The sequence below is a fragment of the Carassius gibelio genome, chromosome A14 (genome assembly GCF_023724105.1).
Source record: "Carassius gibelio isolate Cgi1373 ecotype wild population from Czech Republic chromosome A14, carGib1.2-hapl.c, whole genome shotgun sequence".
NCBI classification, from domain to species: domain Eukaryota; kingdom Metazoa; phylum Chordata; class Actinopteri; order Cypriniformes; family Cyprinidae; genus Carassius; species Carassius gibelio.
In genome coordinates this window covers 23076974-23095579 of record NC_068384.1, presented here as the reverse complement: position 1 = coordinate 23095579, position 18606 = coordinate 23076974, and the positions used below count along the sequence as shown (strand labels likewise).

Sequence of the window (18606 nt, the reverse complement as noted above, 5' to 3'; positions counted from 1 at the left end):
TGACAACTGGTCCCCAAACTAAAGTGTGTCCAATTCTCCTTCCATGGTTGAAACTACATGCAAAACGGTTTTATAACATTGTGTTTTCAAGGAATTGTAGCTTCAAGAAACTCACAGTTTTAGCTTTAAATTAAGGTGCCAGTGTGTAAAGTGGCATTGTAGTTTTATATATATATATATATATATATATATATATATATATATATATATATATATATATATATATATATATATATTTTTTTTTTACTTCTGTTTTTACTTTATTTATATATTTACTTATTTATTTATTTCAGAGAATCTGTCTGTTGAATAAAACTATTTCAAATACTGTATGAATGGACATATATTCATGTTCAGTGATGAGAAATCAAATCATTTAGGAAGTAAATGAAAAGGAAGAAAGAAATCCTAATGACCTGCTCCATGTGTTTTATGTGAAAGCATGATGTGTCTGGTTTAACAGAGCAAGCATAATGATCGAACCTTGACTGCATTTGCCTCCTTCTTCACTGCTGAATAATTAATTTGATTTAAACAGGTTTATCTTTTTTTCTTATTTTGACCAGCTGATTTGATAGGGATTTGAGATAAATTTTGTCTGTAGTTTTTTATATATATATATATATATATATATATATATATATATAAAAGTTCAATTTACTCAAACACATCCCTTTTGTCATTTTTTTTTTTAAAGAAAAACAGAGTGGAAAACACACATGGTCAAGATATTGTACCTCTGTTTAAGTCATTTATAAATTACAAAATCATTTCAGATACTATCAGAATAAAATCACGTGATTAAAAATGACTGGGTTACATTTGATCTCGCTTAGAGAGACCCATCTACTTTGAGTGTAAACTAAACAAGTCTAATGCAAATTGGCATGTGATTATTGCATCCAGGTGCCGCTGATTACAGTCTGAGCATAAAAAGGCAGCAGGTGCATTTACCGCACCTAAAAGAGCATTTCCCTTAAAGAGCCTATGTCTCTAAAAGAGTTTACAAAAGTGTGTCTTTGTAAAGACGACCAATCGTTTTTTTTAAAGATGCCGTTTCACCCATGCGTTTCTGGATGCAGTCGTTACCTTGTGCCAAGTGATGGAAACGATCACTGCCTCATGTATCTAGGCGTTAAACACGCTGAAGTGGCGTTCGTGGATGAGTCATGTTCCTATTGCGGTAAGTGGACCATCTCGGAGCTGCAGGCCAGGATTTGTTTCCTCAAAGGGGGCGAAGTTCCAAATGCCTCTCCCGCGATCTAATTACTATGTACTTACATTTTAATTAATAATTTAGTACAATGTACTTATTGTGTACATACATGTTTTTACACTGTACTTATATTTAAAAAAAACACATGTAATTACATCTGTATTTAATTTCTGTAATTACATTTATAATTACACTGTTGACCCATACTTTACACCTTAACCCACCCTTAAACTTACCCATACCTCCAACCCTCTCCCTAACCTTACCCCATCCCACCTCAATAGCAGCACAAGTGTTTTACAATACAATATGAACACAATAAGTACATTGTACTTATTTTTTTATGCAAGTACATAGTAGTTAAGGCCACCTAATATAAATCTTTTTTTTTTAAGTCCCAAAATGAAAACATGTCCTGCTTCATGTGTTTTATGTGAAAGCATGATGTGTCTGGTTTAACAGAGCAAGCATAATGATCGAACCTTGACTGCATTTGCCTCCTTCTTCACTGCTGAATAATTAATTTGACGCAAAGCAGAGACAGACTCTCATAATGCTCAATAACAATATACTAAAAAATAATAATAATAATAACTGACAAACTGATGATAAACAGATGATAATTAATTGTTTATTATATTGTATAATAAACACTCTCTCTCACCCTTAACAGAATAAGAAAAGAGTTAAAAAAGAGAAACAACTGGCAGTAAACAAATTTTACTGTCAGGCAAACATTATTATCAAATTTTAAACGGAGAAACAGAGTGAAAAAGACACGTTTTGGTCAAATTAGTATACCTCTGATTAAGCGATTTATAAAATACAAAATCATATACTATCAGAATACCATCACATTTGATTTTTTTTTTTTACTTGTATTTCATCTGATTAAAGCAATACTTAATTGACCAGTAGGTGGCTCCTGTAAACGTATATGGTTCTCTTATGGCATTTTGCCATGGTCTCAATTTATTTTTTAATGCCAAAATGTTATCAAGCCATAACCTAACTTTCTCTCTGAGGTTTTTGGCATTAAAACAATTGGTATGTTACAGGAAAACAGTTTGCAATATTAACAATCTTTTAAGCAATCTTTTTTTTTATCTCAACATGATCTGAATGTTTGCTGGAGGATGAGTGTGCTTATAAGATCGTAAATGAAAAAGAAAATATTTCCTTCCAGAAATATAGCCTAAATAAAGCAAGTCCTCTGCGCATGCTTGAAACAACATGCAAAGCGGTTTTATAGCAATGTGTTTTCAAGGACACTCCTGCTTTCAGCTTTAAATTAAGGCAGTATTAGAAAAGTGTTTTTGCACTCTGTATATCCCAAAGAGATCAGTCAATATTGAGACAATGATTTTCAAAATGATAGACTTAAGATGGTGTAAGATTTTTACATTTCCCAATAATGACAAATATGTATAAATATGCAGTGGTGCCGCTATAGGTTCTGGGCCCTCTGAACAGCATAATGACCCGGGTTTTCAGTAGACCGCCCATATTTATTTAATTTTCAATATCTTTTACAACTTCTTTTACAAATATTAAACCACACACGAATACTTTATACAATGTTACATTTTAATATGTCATAACATTAATAAATAAATAGAAAAGGGTTTAAAATGAATGGAAAGACAATGATAAGCACACTAATATGGTAAAGTACACCAAACACATTAAAAATGTCTATTTGCAATATTTAGGCCTATTACCATCTTTATTCATTCCTATAATTTTCATTTTATTGATTCCTACCCCATCTGTCCAAAATACCTGATGGTAACTCACTAAAAGTCTGTACTGTACACGTTCAATAATTAAAGTGGCTAATACATTCAGTGTTCGGCAGTATCTATAAAGTCTGGTCTTCTTCTTCATGATGCTCATGCTGGTGAGGTTCAGAGAGCTCTATGAGTTGGCAGGGGTCACACGACCAATCTCAGAGTCTAGCTCAGAGTCAAGTTTGTCTGAGAGACTGTGAGATGTCCTTCTCAAAAGCTCCATTCATCTGACCGTGCATGTGCTTCTTCTGAATCTCCTCGAAGATCTGAAGAACCTTTGGAAAATCACAATAAAACAGATATACCGTTAACTCCAGACAACTGAATAATTTTTGGAATAGAGAGCCATCCCTGCTGGAATGACCACTTGTTACCTTAGATTTAGGAATAAGACCGACACGGAAAAATCCAATCTGGCCACTCTCGATTTTGGTGCAGTCTACCACTGTGGAGGCGATATTCTCTGGCGATGGTCCATCACACAGCACACCATCTACCTGCAGGATATACGCCAGTGACATTTAAGTCTTGAATGGGTAATACATATGAATCGTCAAGAAAGAAAAAAAAACCCTTCTCTGTACCTTGTCACCAAGTTTTGCATAAACTTGGTTATGATGGGTAGTATCTGCCTCACCAGTGGGATTAGCAGAAGTGACTGCAATGGGACCAACCTGGCCAAACAGGAAAGCATGGTTTGTACAGTAGAGGTCTATTATAAAGTCCAACATTCCCATCAGAAGAAGATGACAACACATACTGCATTTATGAGGTGTGTAGCCACAGTACAATCTGGATTTCTTATAGCTATGCTTTGCGGTGTGCCGATATATTTAGACGAGTCGCCCAATCCAAAGAATTCCATCCATGGTGCTAAATGTATTGGAGAGGTTTGGATTAAATGTAACAAAATTTGCTACACAATCCAGGTACACTGCAGATATCAGAAAAACCCCACCTCTAGCTATAACTAAGCTAATGGATGATGGCCAAGCAGCTTCCATAAAGTCCCAGAGAAGAGGGCTGATCTGGTCCCTGACTGGCTCCAACTGCTTAATAGACGAAATCCATAAGGACATGGGTCGTTCTTTAGCCTGTTTCTTTACCCTATAGAGGTGTGATCACATGGTTAGGATACACTGGTGGAGCAGAAACCAAACTATTAACTACAACATTTTCCTCAGTTATTACTAATCACTGCTTATTAATAGTTAGTAAGGTAGTTGTTAAGGTAAGGTGTAAGACTAAGGGATGTAGAATATTCTCATGCATAAATTGTGCTTTATATGTACTAATAAACAGCAAAAGCTAGTAAAATGCATGCTAGTTAAAAGTGAGAATCAATCCTCGAACTAAAGTGTCAACAGAGTCTTCTTTTTAAGCTTAGTCTATCAGTGAGGAATGTAACTGACCTATATGCCTTTTCAACAGCTTGTGGGCGATTGCACGCTGCCACAAGCACATAGACGGTGTCTGTGGGCATTCCACATATGCCCCCGTTCTTCATGATCTCTGTCATAAAAGAAAGGAAAATATAATTGGTATGTACACGTATGCATTCGTGTAATGCCAGTACATAGCCTTGTTTGCTATAATGACTCACCTGCAATTTGCTGAACGGATGAGGACTTCCTGGCTGGAAGGTGAGGACAGCTGTCTTTACCTCCTCCAAAGCCGCTCAACTTGATGAAAGGATCACCGAAAGGCATTTGTGGACTTTTAAAGGTGCAGTTGAAAATGCTGGCCAGGAACATGTAGAAGCTGACCAGCCCGAGGATAATGGTCACGCCGATGTCGTAGCCGTAGGGCAGCACGTCTAATGCATCCAATAAGAAGCTAATGAGGATGAGTTGGAAGGTAAAGGTGTAGATGAACCAAGCCTTGTTGAGAAACAGGGCTCCAGCTGTAACTAACACATTGAAGAGCATGAAACTGATGATCCCCACAGCTAGGTGTAGGCCACGCACATCTCCATAGAGGCCTCCGAAGCGCGTCAGTCCCCACACTGTCCACATGATACCATAAAGAACGAAAGTCGTACTCTCTAGGGTCTTTCCTCGAGCAAATGCAACAGAGCCAGATATCAGGTGCAGCACACCACCAGAAACCACTGCCCAAGGCAGGATCAGAATAGCCAAGGGGTTTCCACTAGTAAGCGAGGCTGTGATCGAAAATGCGGCCAGGACACTGCAGCCGTGGCCCAACACCTCAGCATCTGCATATTTAGAGTAGCCCAGGTAGGGAGCGTGTAGCTCTTTACCATTGGTTTGTAAGACAAATCTATTACTGCGGGCCAACAGGTTCTTGAGGAAGCCTGCACCTGTAGGGATCTTGTTTGAGGAAGCCATGTTATAAAGGGTTATAAAGAGCACAAAAGCGGAGGCAACAAATATGGCGGCCTGTACGCCTTGTGTTCCCCTCTGAAAGAAGCTTTGGGGTTCAGATGCGATTGCGATACAGTATGCCACAAAAAACAGCTGGTAGATGCTATTCACAAACCCTCCCTGCAAGTTAAACAAGGCCAGGATGAAAAACAACACTGAGAATACAACTGGGAACGGCACTGGGGAATAGGGCACTTGGTTTGTGAAGTGAACCACTAGCGTGGCGTAGCCTTCAGTGAACCTCAGGATGGATGTGAAACCATAGAAAGTGGCTGCCAGGGTGTCCATAGATCTGTAGCTCTTAACACACACACCCAGCTGGAAGACACCAGCGGTCCACAGCCAGGGCACATGGCCAGAGAAGAGCTTGGGGACAACACCAAGCAGAGGACAAGCTAGCACACTAGCTGACAACAAGTTCATGATCACTCCGACTGCCACAACATCATTAGCCTCTTGATGGCGTGTTGGTTTCATGCTATCTTTGTTAAATGTTCCAGGTAGCACGATCTTTCTCTGTGTGATGTAAGACAACAAACGGCCGCTTCCGAAGTAAGCACCCACAAAACAGACCATGAGGTAGCAGACGGCGGTGGATGAGTGTCCGAAGGCCGAATCTGCCAGACCTGCAATCCGGTGGGCGCACGCTAGACATAAGCTTAGGGCGATGAATGAGAGGACAACCTCGTGACATAAAACAGCCACGATGCAGATGACAAGCAGTGCCAGAGTGAAAGCTGCAAGGCCTGGCACCATGGCATCTCGCAGACCTCTGCTGCTATTTATTATGTTTTCACCTGCAAGTATGTGCACTAAACCTGAACCACACCAAAGAGCAGAGACTGTCAGACACAGACTACCAAAGAGGACATTGTGGGACTGGCTGCGTCGAACACCTGGATTAAAGGACAGTGAGATGAAGAATGAAAGATGGGTGATGAAAAAGATATGTGAACTTTTTTTTTTAAACAATGTTAATTTATATATTCACAGTTAGACCACATTTAGAGGTGAAATGTGTAATGTATAGTATAATATACTTATATATATAATAATAACTTATTTCAAATAAGTTTTTTGATAAAATAAGTTCCATGCTCCAATTGGTCGGCCAAACAGACAGCTCCGCCCCAAAATCACAACATTGAAAGAGCCAATGTTGCCATGTTAGACTGCTCAACAACATTTTGTCAGTCTTGGGCTTCTCTTGGTCAGCCTATACAAATACTTTACTTTGAGATATATATATATCACGCTATATGTTAATGTGCAGTACATTTGTTTTTCATTAAAGCTAGAGGAAACACATAAATAAAATTAAACAAATATTTATGTGAGCAATACATACCCGAATAAGCCAAGAGAGCAGCGAATATGAGGAGCAGAACTCCTAAAGCAGTGTCTGTGATCAGAGGATCCTCTGGAGAGCTCGCGTAGTCATTCACCAGAAGCAACAAAGAACCTGTTAATAAGACATTATTATTATTATGAGAAATACTCCTTTTTATTATTATTAATATTGTTATTATTTTTTTCCCCTTTAGAAGGGGAAAGATTACCAACGATGCACATAATCTATCAAGGTTTATATTCCATCACACAGTACCCTACACGTTAGTTATGCCATCTACTGGCGTTAGGGAAATAATAAAAAAAAATCTCTAAATAATAAACACAATATTAAAATCACACGTAAGAGTATTATATTTAGCCTGTCAATAAACATTTACAATAAATATCCATAATGCCAATAATTTTTAATTTTAAAAGTTTTTATTTTCCACATTTTTTGTTTACTTTTATTTATTTTAAACATCGAGGTAAACAACAGAGATAATCATTTTAATAAGCATATTCGTTAATAATCTTTAAGATCTAAAAGGTCTTTCTTCGGTGTTCTGCAGCCTACCCCCGGAGATGCCCAGGACTCCGATGGAGAAGTGCAGTGACTCGGACTCCGCCATTCTCATTCAGACGCGCTCTTCTCGCACGCGCTCGGCTTTATACGCGCGCGTGACGACATGCGCGCTGATGTCAGTGTCCTCATCTTTCATACCTCTGCTTCCATCTTTTACACTTACTCCAATTATTATAATACAAAGCAAAATTCAATCATATAGTCATATAACGTTTATTTGCTCGCTTAAGTAATTATTTTGCAATATCAGCCTTTTGTTTAAATAATATAACTGTAAATTTTATGCACAGTTAATGTGGATTTTGTATGAATGGGAAGTTTCTTTCTTTTTTTTCTTCTTATTTTAATCACATTTCAAAAACATTTTACAAAATGTTACATTTAAAGATTAATATCTCCATTGATCATTTCAAATTTATGCACGAAATAATAGATTTAGAGCTCAAAATGAAGATGGGTATTAGGTTGTCAGATAATTAATATGATATACTCCTGCGGTTAGTCACCTGTGTGAATCCGAGGAGAACTGACTCGATGCATCCACAAAAAAAAATAAAAAAAATAAAAAAAATAAAGAAAAAAATATTTGCTGCTGGGAAATACGTGTGATGCATTTATCCCCAGATAACATCTTTGATAGACTACTTTCTTTTCAAATGAGCATATAAAGATATATAGGCTACTAAAGTTTATAACCTAATATACTCTACAGTGCTCCAAACTGCCCTCTTTTATCGAAGCTTATCAGTGCAGGTTAATATGGCACCAGCATAAATACAGTACAGGTGAGCTCAGAAAGAAAGAAAGGTAGGCATGACTCAGCACAGCCTATACGGGAAAACCGAGATAAGAGTTTTATTTTCCTTCCAGGAAGCAATGGTCAGTGTGTTACCCGCCTTCATGGGAGGGACTGGGACTGTGAATATAAGCTGCAGCTGTCCGCATGTCTTTCCATGCTCAAGCGAAACACTCAGCAGGAACGCACTTCACTTCACTTCACTGTCATCTCAACTCCTCTAGCAAGGTAGGCTGTCGGATGCTTTTAAACAACTGCAAGTGTAGATTTAGTGAAAACTGTAAGACAGTTGAACTTTGAAACATCTGAAACATGTCATGGTGTTTAAACAGTCTTCTCTGTATTAACGTTCAGAGATTTCTTAAGGTTGCTGTTTAATGCTGCAAGCACTATTGCACCAATAGCACTTATGTAACCAACGTTTTGTAATAAAGGAATATTTCCTGAATACAGTCACTGTTCAGTGTGTGTTTACACTGACTCCCTGGAAACGGATCTTGCGTTACCTGGGCAGGACTCTCTATGGGTGCCAGTGCTATAAATAGTTAATTCTGCCAGTGGAATTGGCACCTGCTGCTTACCTGCGATATCTTTTCTCAGTGCCAACAGTGAATACTTGAATACTTGCAGTAACAGCCAGCATTAATAGTTCATTTCCGTGTTTATTAAGTGCAGCAGGCAAGATGGCCAAGCGCGTGGCGGTGATTCTGTCCGGCTGTGGAGTGTATGACGGCACAGAGGTTCACGAGGCGTCCGCTGTGCTGGTGCACCTCAGTCGAGCAGGTGCCAAGGTAATGCACGTACATGCACACAAATAAAGCAACACGAGCCAAAACCTAAACAGGGCTTTGAAAAAAGAACACACTGAAAAGCTGGGTTTTCCTGGAGATAAACAGAAAAGTAACAAAGTCAAGTGAAAATGAAAACCTGCTCGCTTTGCTTTGTAGGTCCAGATGTTTGCGCCTGATGTTGAGATGATGCATGTAGTTAACCACTGTGAAGGAAAGCCCGGGACGGACAAGAGGAACGTGCTGCAGGAGAGCGCGCGCATCGCCCGGGGTGACGTCACTGACCTGGTCAAGCTGGATGTCGGCGCCTTTGATGCTCTCATTATTCCAGGTGATTCAAGCAGCTGCATCATCACACTGTAGCACAGAGCAATTACAGTACCCACACAACACTTGTACGTCTGCAGGTATGGCGTTATTTTACTCACAAATGTCAAGAGCACATTATGGTTAATACACAAATATGCGCAAATCTTATCGCAGACAACGGAATTACATATATATAAGCTATTATATCACTGTAGCCATTTAAGTGCCATTGAATGTATAGCTAAGATTAAGTGGATTTTCATGAAAAAAAAAAAAAAAAATCAAACCTGAAACCAAACACTGGATTAAAATAGGTAGTAATTATAATAATAATACATAATAATAATAATAATAATAATAATAATAATTATAATAATTAAACAGTTATGCTTTTTGACATTTGTTGTTGATTTGTGTTGTTATTTATTATCGCCGTCATACCAACTGATAATTTATTGCTATGCTTTTAAATTCAGTTGAGGTATCTATCTGACACATTATGACATAACATTGATGTTTTATATAAAGTCTTTAGGGCCATAGGCTATAATATGTTGTTTTTAGATAAATTGCTCAGAGACCAACAGTATTTTCATCAGTCAGTTTTTTGAGGTCTGATTGGTTAAATCTTTATTTGTAGTATAACTTTTAAAACCGTGTTAAAAAAGTAGCCTATTTCACAGAGAGATGCTTATGTGCAAAGAAAAGATCAAAATACCAGAGATATAAAACAAAGTAGCCACAATAACCATTTTATGTTAAAACAAAATACAACAATAAATTAAAAATAAATAAATAAATAAAGGAAAGGCCCTGCACAAATCTGTTTTGAGACTACTTTTTAAAAGTGCATAATGATAACCTTTGACAATGTTTAATTCAGGTGTGAAAATAATTTATATCTTTAGCGCATGAGCCCACAGATATTTGAGCGTGCAGGAGGAGGGACACGTTTTAAGTAAGCGCACTCTTTCCGGGCTAGAGCAGTGTATCTGAGCGGAGAGATTCGCGCTAGCGCATTGTATCAATGTACTTTCACGCTACAATAATGAGCTCTCGATATTTAACGCCATATACAAGCGGTCTATTAAAGATCAATTCAGCTGGAAAGCATCTTCTGTGTACAAACATCTGATGGATGTCTTTAAGATATCAATTTTACATGCATTTTAAATCTTAAACATCTTAAAGACATTTTCTACACGTTTATTTGACATTTGATAGGAAACATCCTACAGTCGTATTGCAGATGAGCAAGCACTCTGAAACAAACGTTTAGCAGATATCTTTTTTTTTTTTTTTTTTGCAAGTTTTGATCCTGAACCCATGACAGCATATTTTTTTAATTGTATAGTGACATTTTACGTGTGGAAAGTTCAAGGAAAATTTGATTACTCATTTCATGACCCCTTTAATAGTGAATTGACTCTTAATGTGCCATACAGGTGGTTTTGGAGTGGCTAAAAACCTGAGTGACTGGGCCACCAAAGGCAAGGATTACTCAATCAAACCTGAGGTTGATAAGATCATTAAAGCTTTCCATAAAGCGAAGAAACCCATGGGCATGTGTTGCATCTCTCCTGTGCTGGCAGCCAAAGCTATTCCAGGATGTGAGCTGACCGTCGGCCACGACTCAGAGTGTGAGAAGTGAGTTTGGGCAGATTTAAGCCCTAGAGTTATTAAAACCTGACCCTGATGAGATCACTGAGTTAGAGGTGTTTTGGTTCTGAACTGAGTGTTGTCTTTCTTGTGACCGCAGGTGGCCGTACGCTCAGGTGGCTAAAGCCATGGCCGAACTGGGCTGCAAACACTTGAATAAGAATGTCGGCGAGGTGCATATTGATTCCAAGAACAAACTGGTGACTACGAGTGCGTTCATGTGCAACGCTCCTATCCATGAGGTCTTTGATGGTCTGGGTATCATGGTCAAAGAAGTTCTCAAACTAGCCTAACTTTGCCATTTCACTTTCTCAAAGTTATTACATCAATAAATATGTATATTTATTTATAAAAGAATAAAGATGTTATCGACTAACCCCAGAAAAAGTTGAATAACGGTCACGAGTTTACGTATATATCAGAAACCTGGTGAGACCAGTTAATTTTCAGTAAAACTGGACACACTTTTTTGTTGTAACCTATTATCAATAAAATTGAACTGATTTCAAAGATTTGCTTGCTCATTGGTTTGTTAATGTGCAGTTTTTTTATGTCATGATAGACAAGCTCATTAATTATTTTAAGGTTTAAATTACACTTGTTCTTTCTTTCATTAAGATTGGCATACTCTCCAAAACACTAGCATTACTAAATTGAAAAAAAAAAAAAGTATATAATATATATATATATATACCTCGGAATAAGAAAGAAACAAACTAATACTAGCATAGATGCCATTCTTCTAATGATGACGTGTTATGGGAAGTGTTCCCGGTTCCAGTTTTCCTAATTAATGCAACCTATAAATCTTTTAACCGATTTGGATATTAGAAGTGTATTAGTGTGTTATGTGTAAACCAGGTTAAAGAGGTGGGTTGTTAATCTAGATTTAAACTGAAGAGTGTGTCTGCCTCCCGAAGAATGTTAGATAGGTTATTCCAGAGTTTGGAAGCTAAGTAGGAAAAGGCAGTTGATATTCTAAGTATTATCAAGTTGCAATGGGTTTTGAAAACACAGCGGACGTGAAGGACTATAATGTAACAGTGCTAAACCATTGAGCAAGATTTTTAAATCTATACAATGTTAGATAAGGAGCCAGTGCAGTATTCGCAGGACCGGGCTAATATGGTCATACTTCCTGGTTCTAGTAAGATCTCTAGCTGCTGCATTTTGGACTAGCAGGAGTTTGTTTATTAAGCGTGCAGAACAACCACCCAATAAAGAATTACAATAATCTAACCTTGAGGAGAAGTAGAAGAGTAGCGGCCCTAGTACTGAGCCTTGAGGTACTCCATACTGCACTTGTGATCGATATGATACCTCTTCATTCACTGCTACGAATTGATGGCGGTCATATAAGTATGATTTAAACCATGCTAATGCACTTCCATTAATGCTAACAAAGTGTACAAGTCTATGCAAAAGAATGTTGTGGTCAATTGTGTCAAACGCAGCACTAAGATCAAATAAAACTAATAGAGAGATACACCCACGATCAGATGATAAGAGCAAATCATTTGTAACTCTAAGGAGAGCAGTCTCAGTACTATGATACGGTCTAAATCCTGACTGGAAATCCTCACATATACCATTTTTCTCTAAGAAGGAATATAATTGTGAGGATACTACCTTTTCTAGTATCTTGGACAGAAAAGGAAGATTCGAGATTGGTCTGTAATTAACTAGTTCTTACAGGTGTTTATGACTCTCGTTTCTCAGATGTTTCCAGTCAGAGTTATTAATAAAAAATGTCTTTGATCTTTTATGTTGTTTTATGGCACTCAGCGGGCATTTGCAAGCTTTATTCCAAAACAAGTTAAATAAAAAGCACCCATCCCTAAAAAGCAAAGTGTCTCACACTGCTCTGGGGGTGAAGAAAGGCCTCCTGTAGCGAATTTTGGGGTTTTTGTAAGAAAAATGTCCATATTCAAAATATAATAATCACTTTTATATAACTTGTGCCAACAGCTGTACAGAGAAAGCAGCTCCGGAGTGATGACGTACTGTATGAGGTCAGCATTGCAAAAAAAAAAAAAAAAAAAGATCCAGAGCAAGTCACAAAGTAATGAGACCTAAACACTGACCAAGACCATGTCTTTATGTGGTCTATAGAGGTTTCAAGGCCAAGTGCCAGATTTATTAACGGCTTGCATTAGTGCAAACCCTCTTTTGACTTAAATTGTTTTGCATTATTGAGACACTGTTTTCCAAATGAATGTTGTTCAGTGCTTTGACGCAATGTATTTTGTTTAAAGCACTATATAAATAAAGGTGATTGATTGATTGATTAAATAAAAATACTGTCAGGATTAACTAAAGAAATACAGTTAAAAATTAGTGATGAAAAGGAGAGTGTGTCTGAACCCCGAACATTATCAGGAAGGCTATTCCAGAGTTTGGGAGCCAAATGCGAAAAAGCTCTACCTCCTTTAGTGGACTTTGCTATCCTAGGAACTACCAAAAGTCCAGCGTTTTCTTTATGTGAGGAGAGTATTTAACGGATCATGCAAAAAATATTCACTAAAGTTTCCAGTAGTAATTATTTTAGTGGTATTTGTGAAATTACTTAAACCACATTGCACTGGATGTGGCTGACAGTTCCAGTTCTAGACATTTGTAGGCCCTAGGCAAATGTTAGAAATGGTTGTGCTGCTTAACATTTGTTTTATTCCGGGATTCTGTTCCTGCACACACATAGACAGTTGTTGTGGTAGTGAACACCACAGCAGCCACTTGCTAGTACCGGGTTGGACTTCAGGACTGCCTTAATTCTTCGTGGCATAGATTCAACAAGGTGTTGGAAAAATTCCTCAGAGATTTTGCTCCATATTGAAATGATAGCATCACACAGTTGCTGCAGATTTGTCAGTTGCACATCCATGATGCCAATCTCCCGTTCCACCACATCCCAAAGCTGCTCTATTGGATTGAGATCTGGTGACTGTGGTGGCCATTTGAGTAAAGTGAACTCATTGTCATGTTCAAGAAACCAGTCTGAGATTATTTGAGCTTTGTGACATGGTGCATTATCCTGCTGGAAGTAGCCATCAGAAGATGGATACACTGTAGTCATAAAGGGATGGAAATGGTCAGCAATGATACTCAGGTAGGCTGTGGTGTTTAAACAATGCTCACTTGGTACTAAGGAGTCCAAATTGTGCCAAAAAATATCCCCCACACCATTACACCACCACCATCAGACTTAACCAAAAGGCAGGATGGATCCATGCTTTCATGTTCTTAATGCCAAATTCTGACCCCACCATCTGAATGTCGCAGCAGAAATCAAGACTCATCAGACCAGGCAAGGTTTTCCAATCTTCTATTGTCCAATTTTGGTGACCTCGTGTGAATTATATCCTCCGTTTCCTGTTCTTAGCTGACAGGAGCGGCACCCGGTGTATTCTTCTACTTTAGGGTTCGACGTGTTGTGCATTCAGAGATGGTATTCTGCATACCTTGGTTGTAATTAGTGGTTATTTGAGCTGAACCAGCTAATAAAAGTATTACTATGTATACTGGAAATGTCCAGGCAGGTGTGTTGAGGAAAGTTCGCCCCTCCAGGACCAAATTTGGAGACACCTGGCTGGCTGTATGTGATGCTCATTTGTGGACCATTATGTGGTGTTGTTGTGGCTCTGTCCTTTCTCTGTTTGTTGAATCAGTTGCAAATGACTTAAACAGCCAGGGGGAATAATGATACATTTATTAAATATTGCAGATTAGTTACATATTCAGTCAAAAGACACATCAGATCATACAGCTTTATACACATGATTTCCTGAAAGATACATACTATCCATCTTATCACTATGTATTTTATATATATATATATATATATATATATATATATATATATATATATATATATATATATATATATATATATATATATAAAAAAAGATTATATACTACTGTTTCATTTTACACAAACACTGTTAGAGTGTTAAGGACCCATGTCTTAAATAAAGAGGTCAGCATAATCCGGTCACAGTTTGGAGGTTTTGTTGGAGAAATGGTTGTATTTGTCAAAACCGCTGACCAGCACTGTGGCAGGAAAAGTCCTTGGACGCTCAGGGTCCTGTCAGGAAAACACACACACATTTATATGCTTTTCCAGCTAAACATCTGCAGACACATATGTTAAATGTCATCCTTTTGTAAACTGAGCAAGATATTTACCTGGATTGGATAAGTGCATGTAGGGACATATCGGATGACATAGCCACAGCGCCTTCTATTAGATGTGTTGGGATCGCTGGCATGGACCAGAAGTCCATCATGGATCTGAATAGAATTTAGACAAAGAATGCTTTGAAAATGCAAGATTTTTTTGAGTCGTTCCATGGTTTTGATTGGTAGTCTGTTTTCTCAGACATTGTCATGGCAAGCATTCATACTCACAGACATCTGACCAGCTTGAAGAGGGCATAAGATGGCCTTCTCCGTCTCCACCAGCTCCTCTGGGATCTCTTGATTGACACTCAGCATATTGCCAGATCGCTTTGACTGGTGATGGGGCAGGAGACCAGAGTGGTGACTTCCTGTTGGAAAATAAATAAGGACAGTTTAGACATCTTACAAACCAGACACAGTCAATCCTGCAGACAGAGACCGTGTTCATACCTGGAATAACCTGCAGTGCTCCATTGTCCTCAAGTGAGTCATCCAGAGCGAGCCAGACTGACAGAACAGGACCTCCATCAAAGCCCCAGTACCTGAAGTTCAACACATGATGAATGCAACACTTGGAATGGATTCATGAGCCAATAGAAAGCTGAAACACTTCAGTTGTGCTTACTTCATATCCTGGTGCCAGGCCACAAATGGCAATCCATCTGTCTCCTCAGTGCGGTCCTTTTCTTTAGAACAGGTATTGTTCAGTTGGATTTCCTGTGTTTTAGCAGGCTTGTTACACACTGGATATTTACAAATGAATCTGGAGTCCAGCAGGATGATGTCAGGCCCCAGAACCGCTGTGACCACCTCCAGAAGCTTAGGGTGCTTGGCCAGGGCCATCACCCAGTCACACTCCGTGTGGATATTATGAAGGCTGTAAGCAGTGTAATCTTCACCTGTAGATGAATAACAGCATTATTTCATCTCCAAACTCAATTCAGAGGCTTATATGTAAAGTCAGCAGCACCAAAGCTCTCACCATGTTTTCTCTCCAGCTCAGCAAAGGCATCTCGGGCCTTCTGCAGTTCTTCTGGACTGAGGATAGGAAGAGCAGACAGGTAGCCCTGCTGCTCGTACAGGTCCTGGATCTCAGCCGCATCTCTCTTCATGTCTGAAAATGCAATGAAACTTCTGCTTGTCTGCTGGAGATGTGCAAAGCTTACTTTGCTTCTCAAGGGCTAAGACTCAGCTGGGCAAACTCCACAGGGAAGGAGAAGCTGTTTTTATAACCCAGAGAGAAAGATGGCAAATACAACTTGTGCCCAGTTTCAGTCTGACTTAGGCATTTCCCTTTTTGACCTCTGAAAACCTCCTTGTTTTAGCTCCCCACTTATTCATAGCAATTTTATTCTGGGTTGTTTATGCAGGAACAGAGAGTTCTGTAGTGACTGGAAGCAATGGTCCATGAGAAAATAAACAGGAAGTACCTGCTGATATTAAGTGCATAAGGGTGGAGGTGAGCCACAAGAAGCAGCCAGATTGCATACTCAGGCATTTGCCTCTGTTTATTAGGCTCTTTTTCATTGCTAAAGTTCACTGAGTGTATGCAGTGCAACCAAGAAAAAAACACTCCTGAGTCAGAAAGATGCTGATTTCTTTGTTCTGAGTCTTGGACAAGCTGAAAACAAGATTGAAAGATCAATATAAAACAATTATGAATCTATGGAGGAAAGTATGGACAATGGATCATATCTAATTCAAGCGATACCTGGTCTCTGCTCTTCAGGCTGTTTCCTCTTGAGATGTCTTGCTTCTCACTGTCAAACTGTGTGTATATATAATAAGTTAAGGATTAGGCTCCTCCTCCAAGGTGACATCATACTAGCATAGTTTACCATTTTAGACTCTAGGGGAAAAAAAACGAAATATTTTTGTCCGCCCTTTCAAACATGATTGGGTTTGTAGGTATTGTGTGGTCAATGTCGCAATATGCTGAGCTAGACATATATATATATATATATATATATATATATATATATATATATATATATATATATATATATATATATATATATATATATATATATACTCATTATTAAAATTAAATATTAAAAAGTTTGTCTCTAAAATTTTCTATTTTTTCTATTCAACTACTATTCTATTTCTATTTTTCTGCTAAAATTATGTGTAATTTTAATCATATTTCAGTTTATAAAGACATTTTTGTTTAAATGCTGCTGTTTTTGATTGTGTTGATAGCATTACTGACAGATAAAATAATTTTTTCTTTATTTTTGCCTTAACGAATGTTGTATCATATCAGCAGTAAACTGTCAAATAACCAATAACCTTTAATTACTGTCAGATTCAGTGCCTGTGATGCGTTGCCAGATATTGCTATAAAAACTATAATAATTAATATAAAATTATTTGCAAATAGGATAAAGATATCTCTTACCCTAAAATTAACTTTAACTTTTTAAAATGTTAAATTAAGTGGAAAAGAAATGTCCAAGGACACGTATAACAACTGGATCTGGCAACACAGTGGAGGAAAATTAGTTATTCGGAGAACAAATGCTATTTTTTAACATGAAACATTAACCAAGGTCTGGACCTTTTAGCTGTTAATGGTCATGCATGTCATGTCAAATTAGAATTAAAATAATCTAGCATGAAATCCTATGTGTACCACAACTTGTTTAAATGGTTACATGTCATATGATGTAATATATAATACGTATATCATGGTACACACACACATGCTCTCTCTGTCTCTCTCTCTCTTTCACACACACACACACACAATCTCTTTCTCTCTCTCTCTCTCTCTCACACACACACACACACACATTTATTTGTATGTTATATATGTTCATTACAGTTTTTTCTGAATGCTTAAGCGCTAATCGTGATTTTTGTAGCACAATTTCTAAAACTATTAATACGTATAGCAAAACCACTCACTGAGTTTGCAAAACTAAAAGCACAAACACTGCTTTGCACTCAGTTTGCAATTTTGTAACACACTTTGCAAAACTGTAGGCACAATTCACTGTTTACACTCAATTACCGAATTTACAACACATCCATCCATCCATCCATCATCTTCCGCTTATCCGGGGCCGGGTCGCGGGGGCAACAGTCTAAGCAGAGACGCCCAGACTTCCCTCTTCCTAGCCACTTCTTCCAGCTCTTCCGGGAGGACCCCGAGGCGTTCCAAGGCCAGCCGGGAGACATAGTCCCTCCAGCGTGTCCTAGGTCTTCCCCGGGGCCTCCTCCCGGTGAGACGTGCCTGGAACACCTCCCTGGGAAGGCGTCCAGGAGGCATCCGAAATAGATGCCCGAGCCACCTCAGCTGGCTCCTCTCGATGTGGAGGAGCAACGGCTCTACTCTGAGCTCCTCCCGAGTGACTGAGCTTCTCACCCTATCTCTAAGGGAGCGCCCAGCCACCCGACGGAGAAAGCTCATTTCGGCCGCCTGTATCCGGGATCTTGTCCTTTCGGTCATGACCCACAGCTCATGACCATAGGTGAGAGTAGGAACGTAGATTGACCGGTAAATCGAGAGCTTTGCCTTACAGCTCAGCTCCTTCTTCACCACGACAGACCGGTACAGCGACCGCA

General features: G+C 38.5%; 4 protein-coding genes across 5 annotated transcripts in view; 2 read left to right on the top strand and 2 right to left on the bottom strand.

The window, feature by feature from the left end:
• The window catches only part of LOC128026859 (neurite extension and migration factor-like), a 144119-nt gene that overhangs the window by 102012 nt on the left and 23501 nt on the right, over nt 1-18606 (top strand). The gene's annotated exons all lie outside the window — the stretch shown is intronic.
• LOC128026865 (uncharacterized) lies at nt 2715-7415 on the bottom strand. The gene is made up of 9 exons (XM_052614113.1): nt 7300-7415; nt 6739-6852; nt 4610-6286; nt 4419-4518; nt 3965-4113; nt 3767-3879; nt 3591-3680; nt 3381-3503; nt 2715-3281 (listed from the first exon to the last, which is right to left on the bottom strand). The coding sequence occupies exons 1-9, from the start codon at nt 7358-7360 to the stop codon at nt 3183-3185; spliced, it is 2526 nt and encodes an 841-aa protein (XP_052470073.1). The 5' UTR covers nt 7361-7415; the 3' UTR covers nt 2715-3182.
• On the top strand, nt 8195-11372 carry LOC128026894 (glutamine amidotransferase-like class 1 domain-containing protein 3, mitochondrial). 2 transcript variants are annotated; one of them, XM_052614162.1, is made up of 5 exons: nt 8195-8332; nt 8780-8895; nt 9052-9223; nt 10647-10848; nt 10961-11372. In XM_052614162.1, exons 2-5 carry the CDS (start codon nt 8788-8790, stop codon nt 11151-11153), a joined length of 675 nt encoding a protein of 224 aa, XP_052470122.1. In that variant the 5' UTR covers nt 8195-8332; nt 8780-8787; the 3' UTR covers nt 11154-11372. The 2 variants fall into 2 exon arrangements, with proteins under 2 accessions (XP_052470122.1, XP_052470120.1); XM_052614160.1 differs by having other exon boundaries at nt 8199-8332; nt 8775-8895.
• On the bottom strand, nt 14723-16614 carry LOC128026891 (L-threonyl-[L-threonyl-carrier protein] 4-chlorinase-like). Its single transcript, XM_052614157.1, has 6 exons — nt 16019-16614; nt 15662-15935; nt 15487-15578; nt 15265-15404; nt 15043-15147; nt 14723-14941 (listed from the first exon to the last, which is right to left on the bottom strand). Exons 1-6 carry the CDS (start codon nt 16146-16148, stop codon nt 14849-14851), a joined length of 834 nt encoding a protein of 277 aa, XP_052470117.1. The 5' UTR covers nt 16149-16614; the 3' UTR covers nt 14723-14848.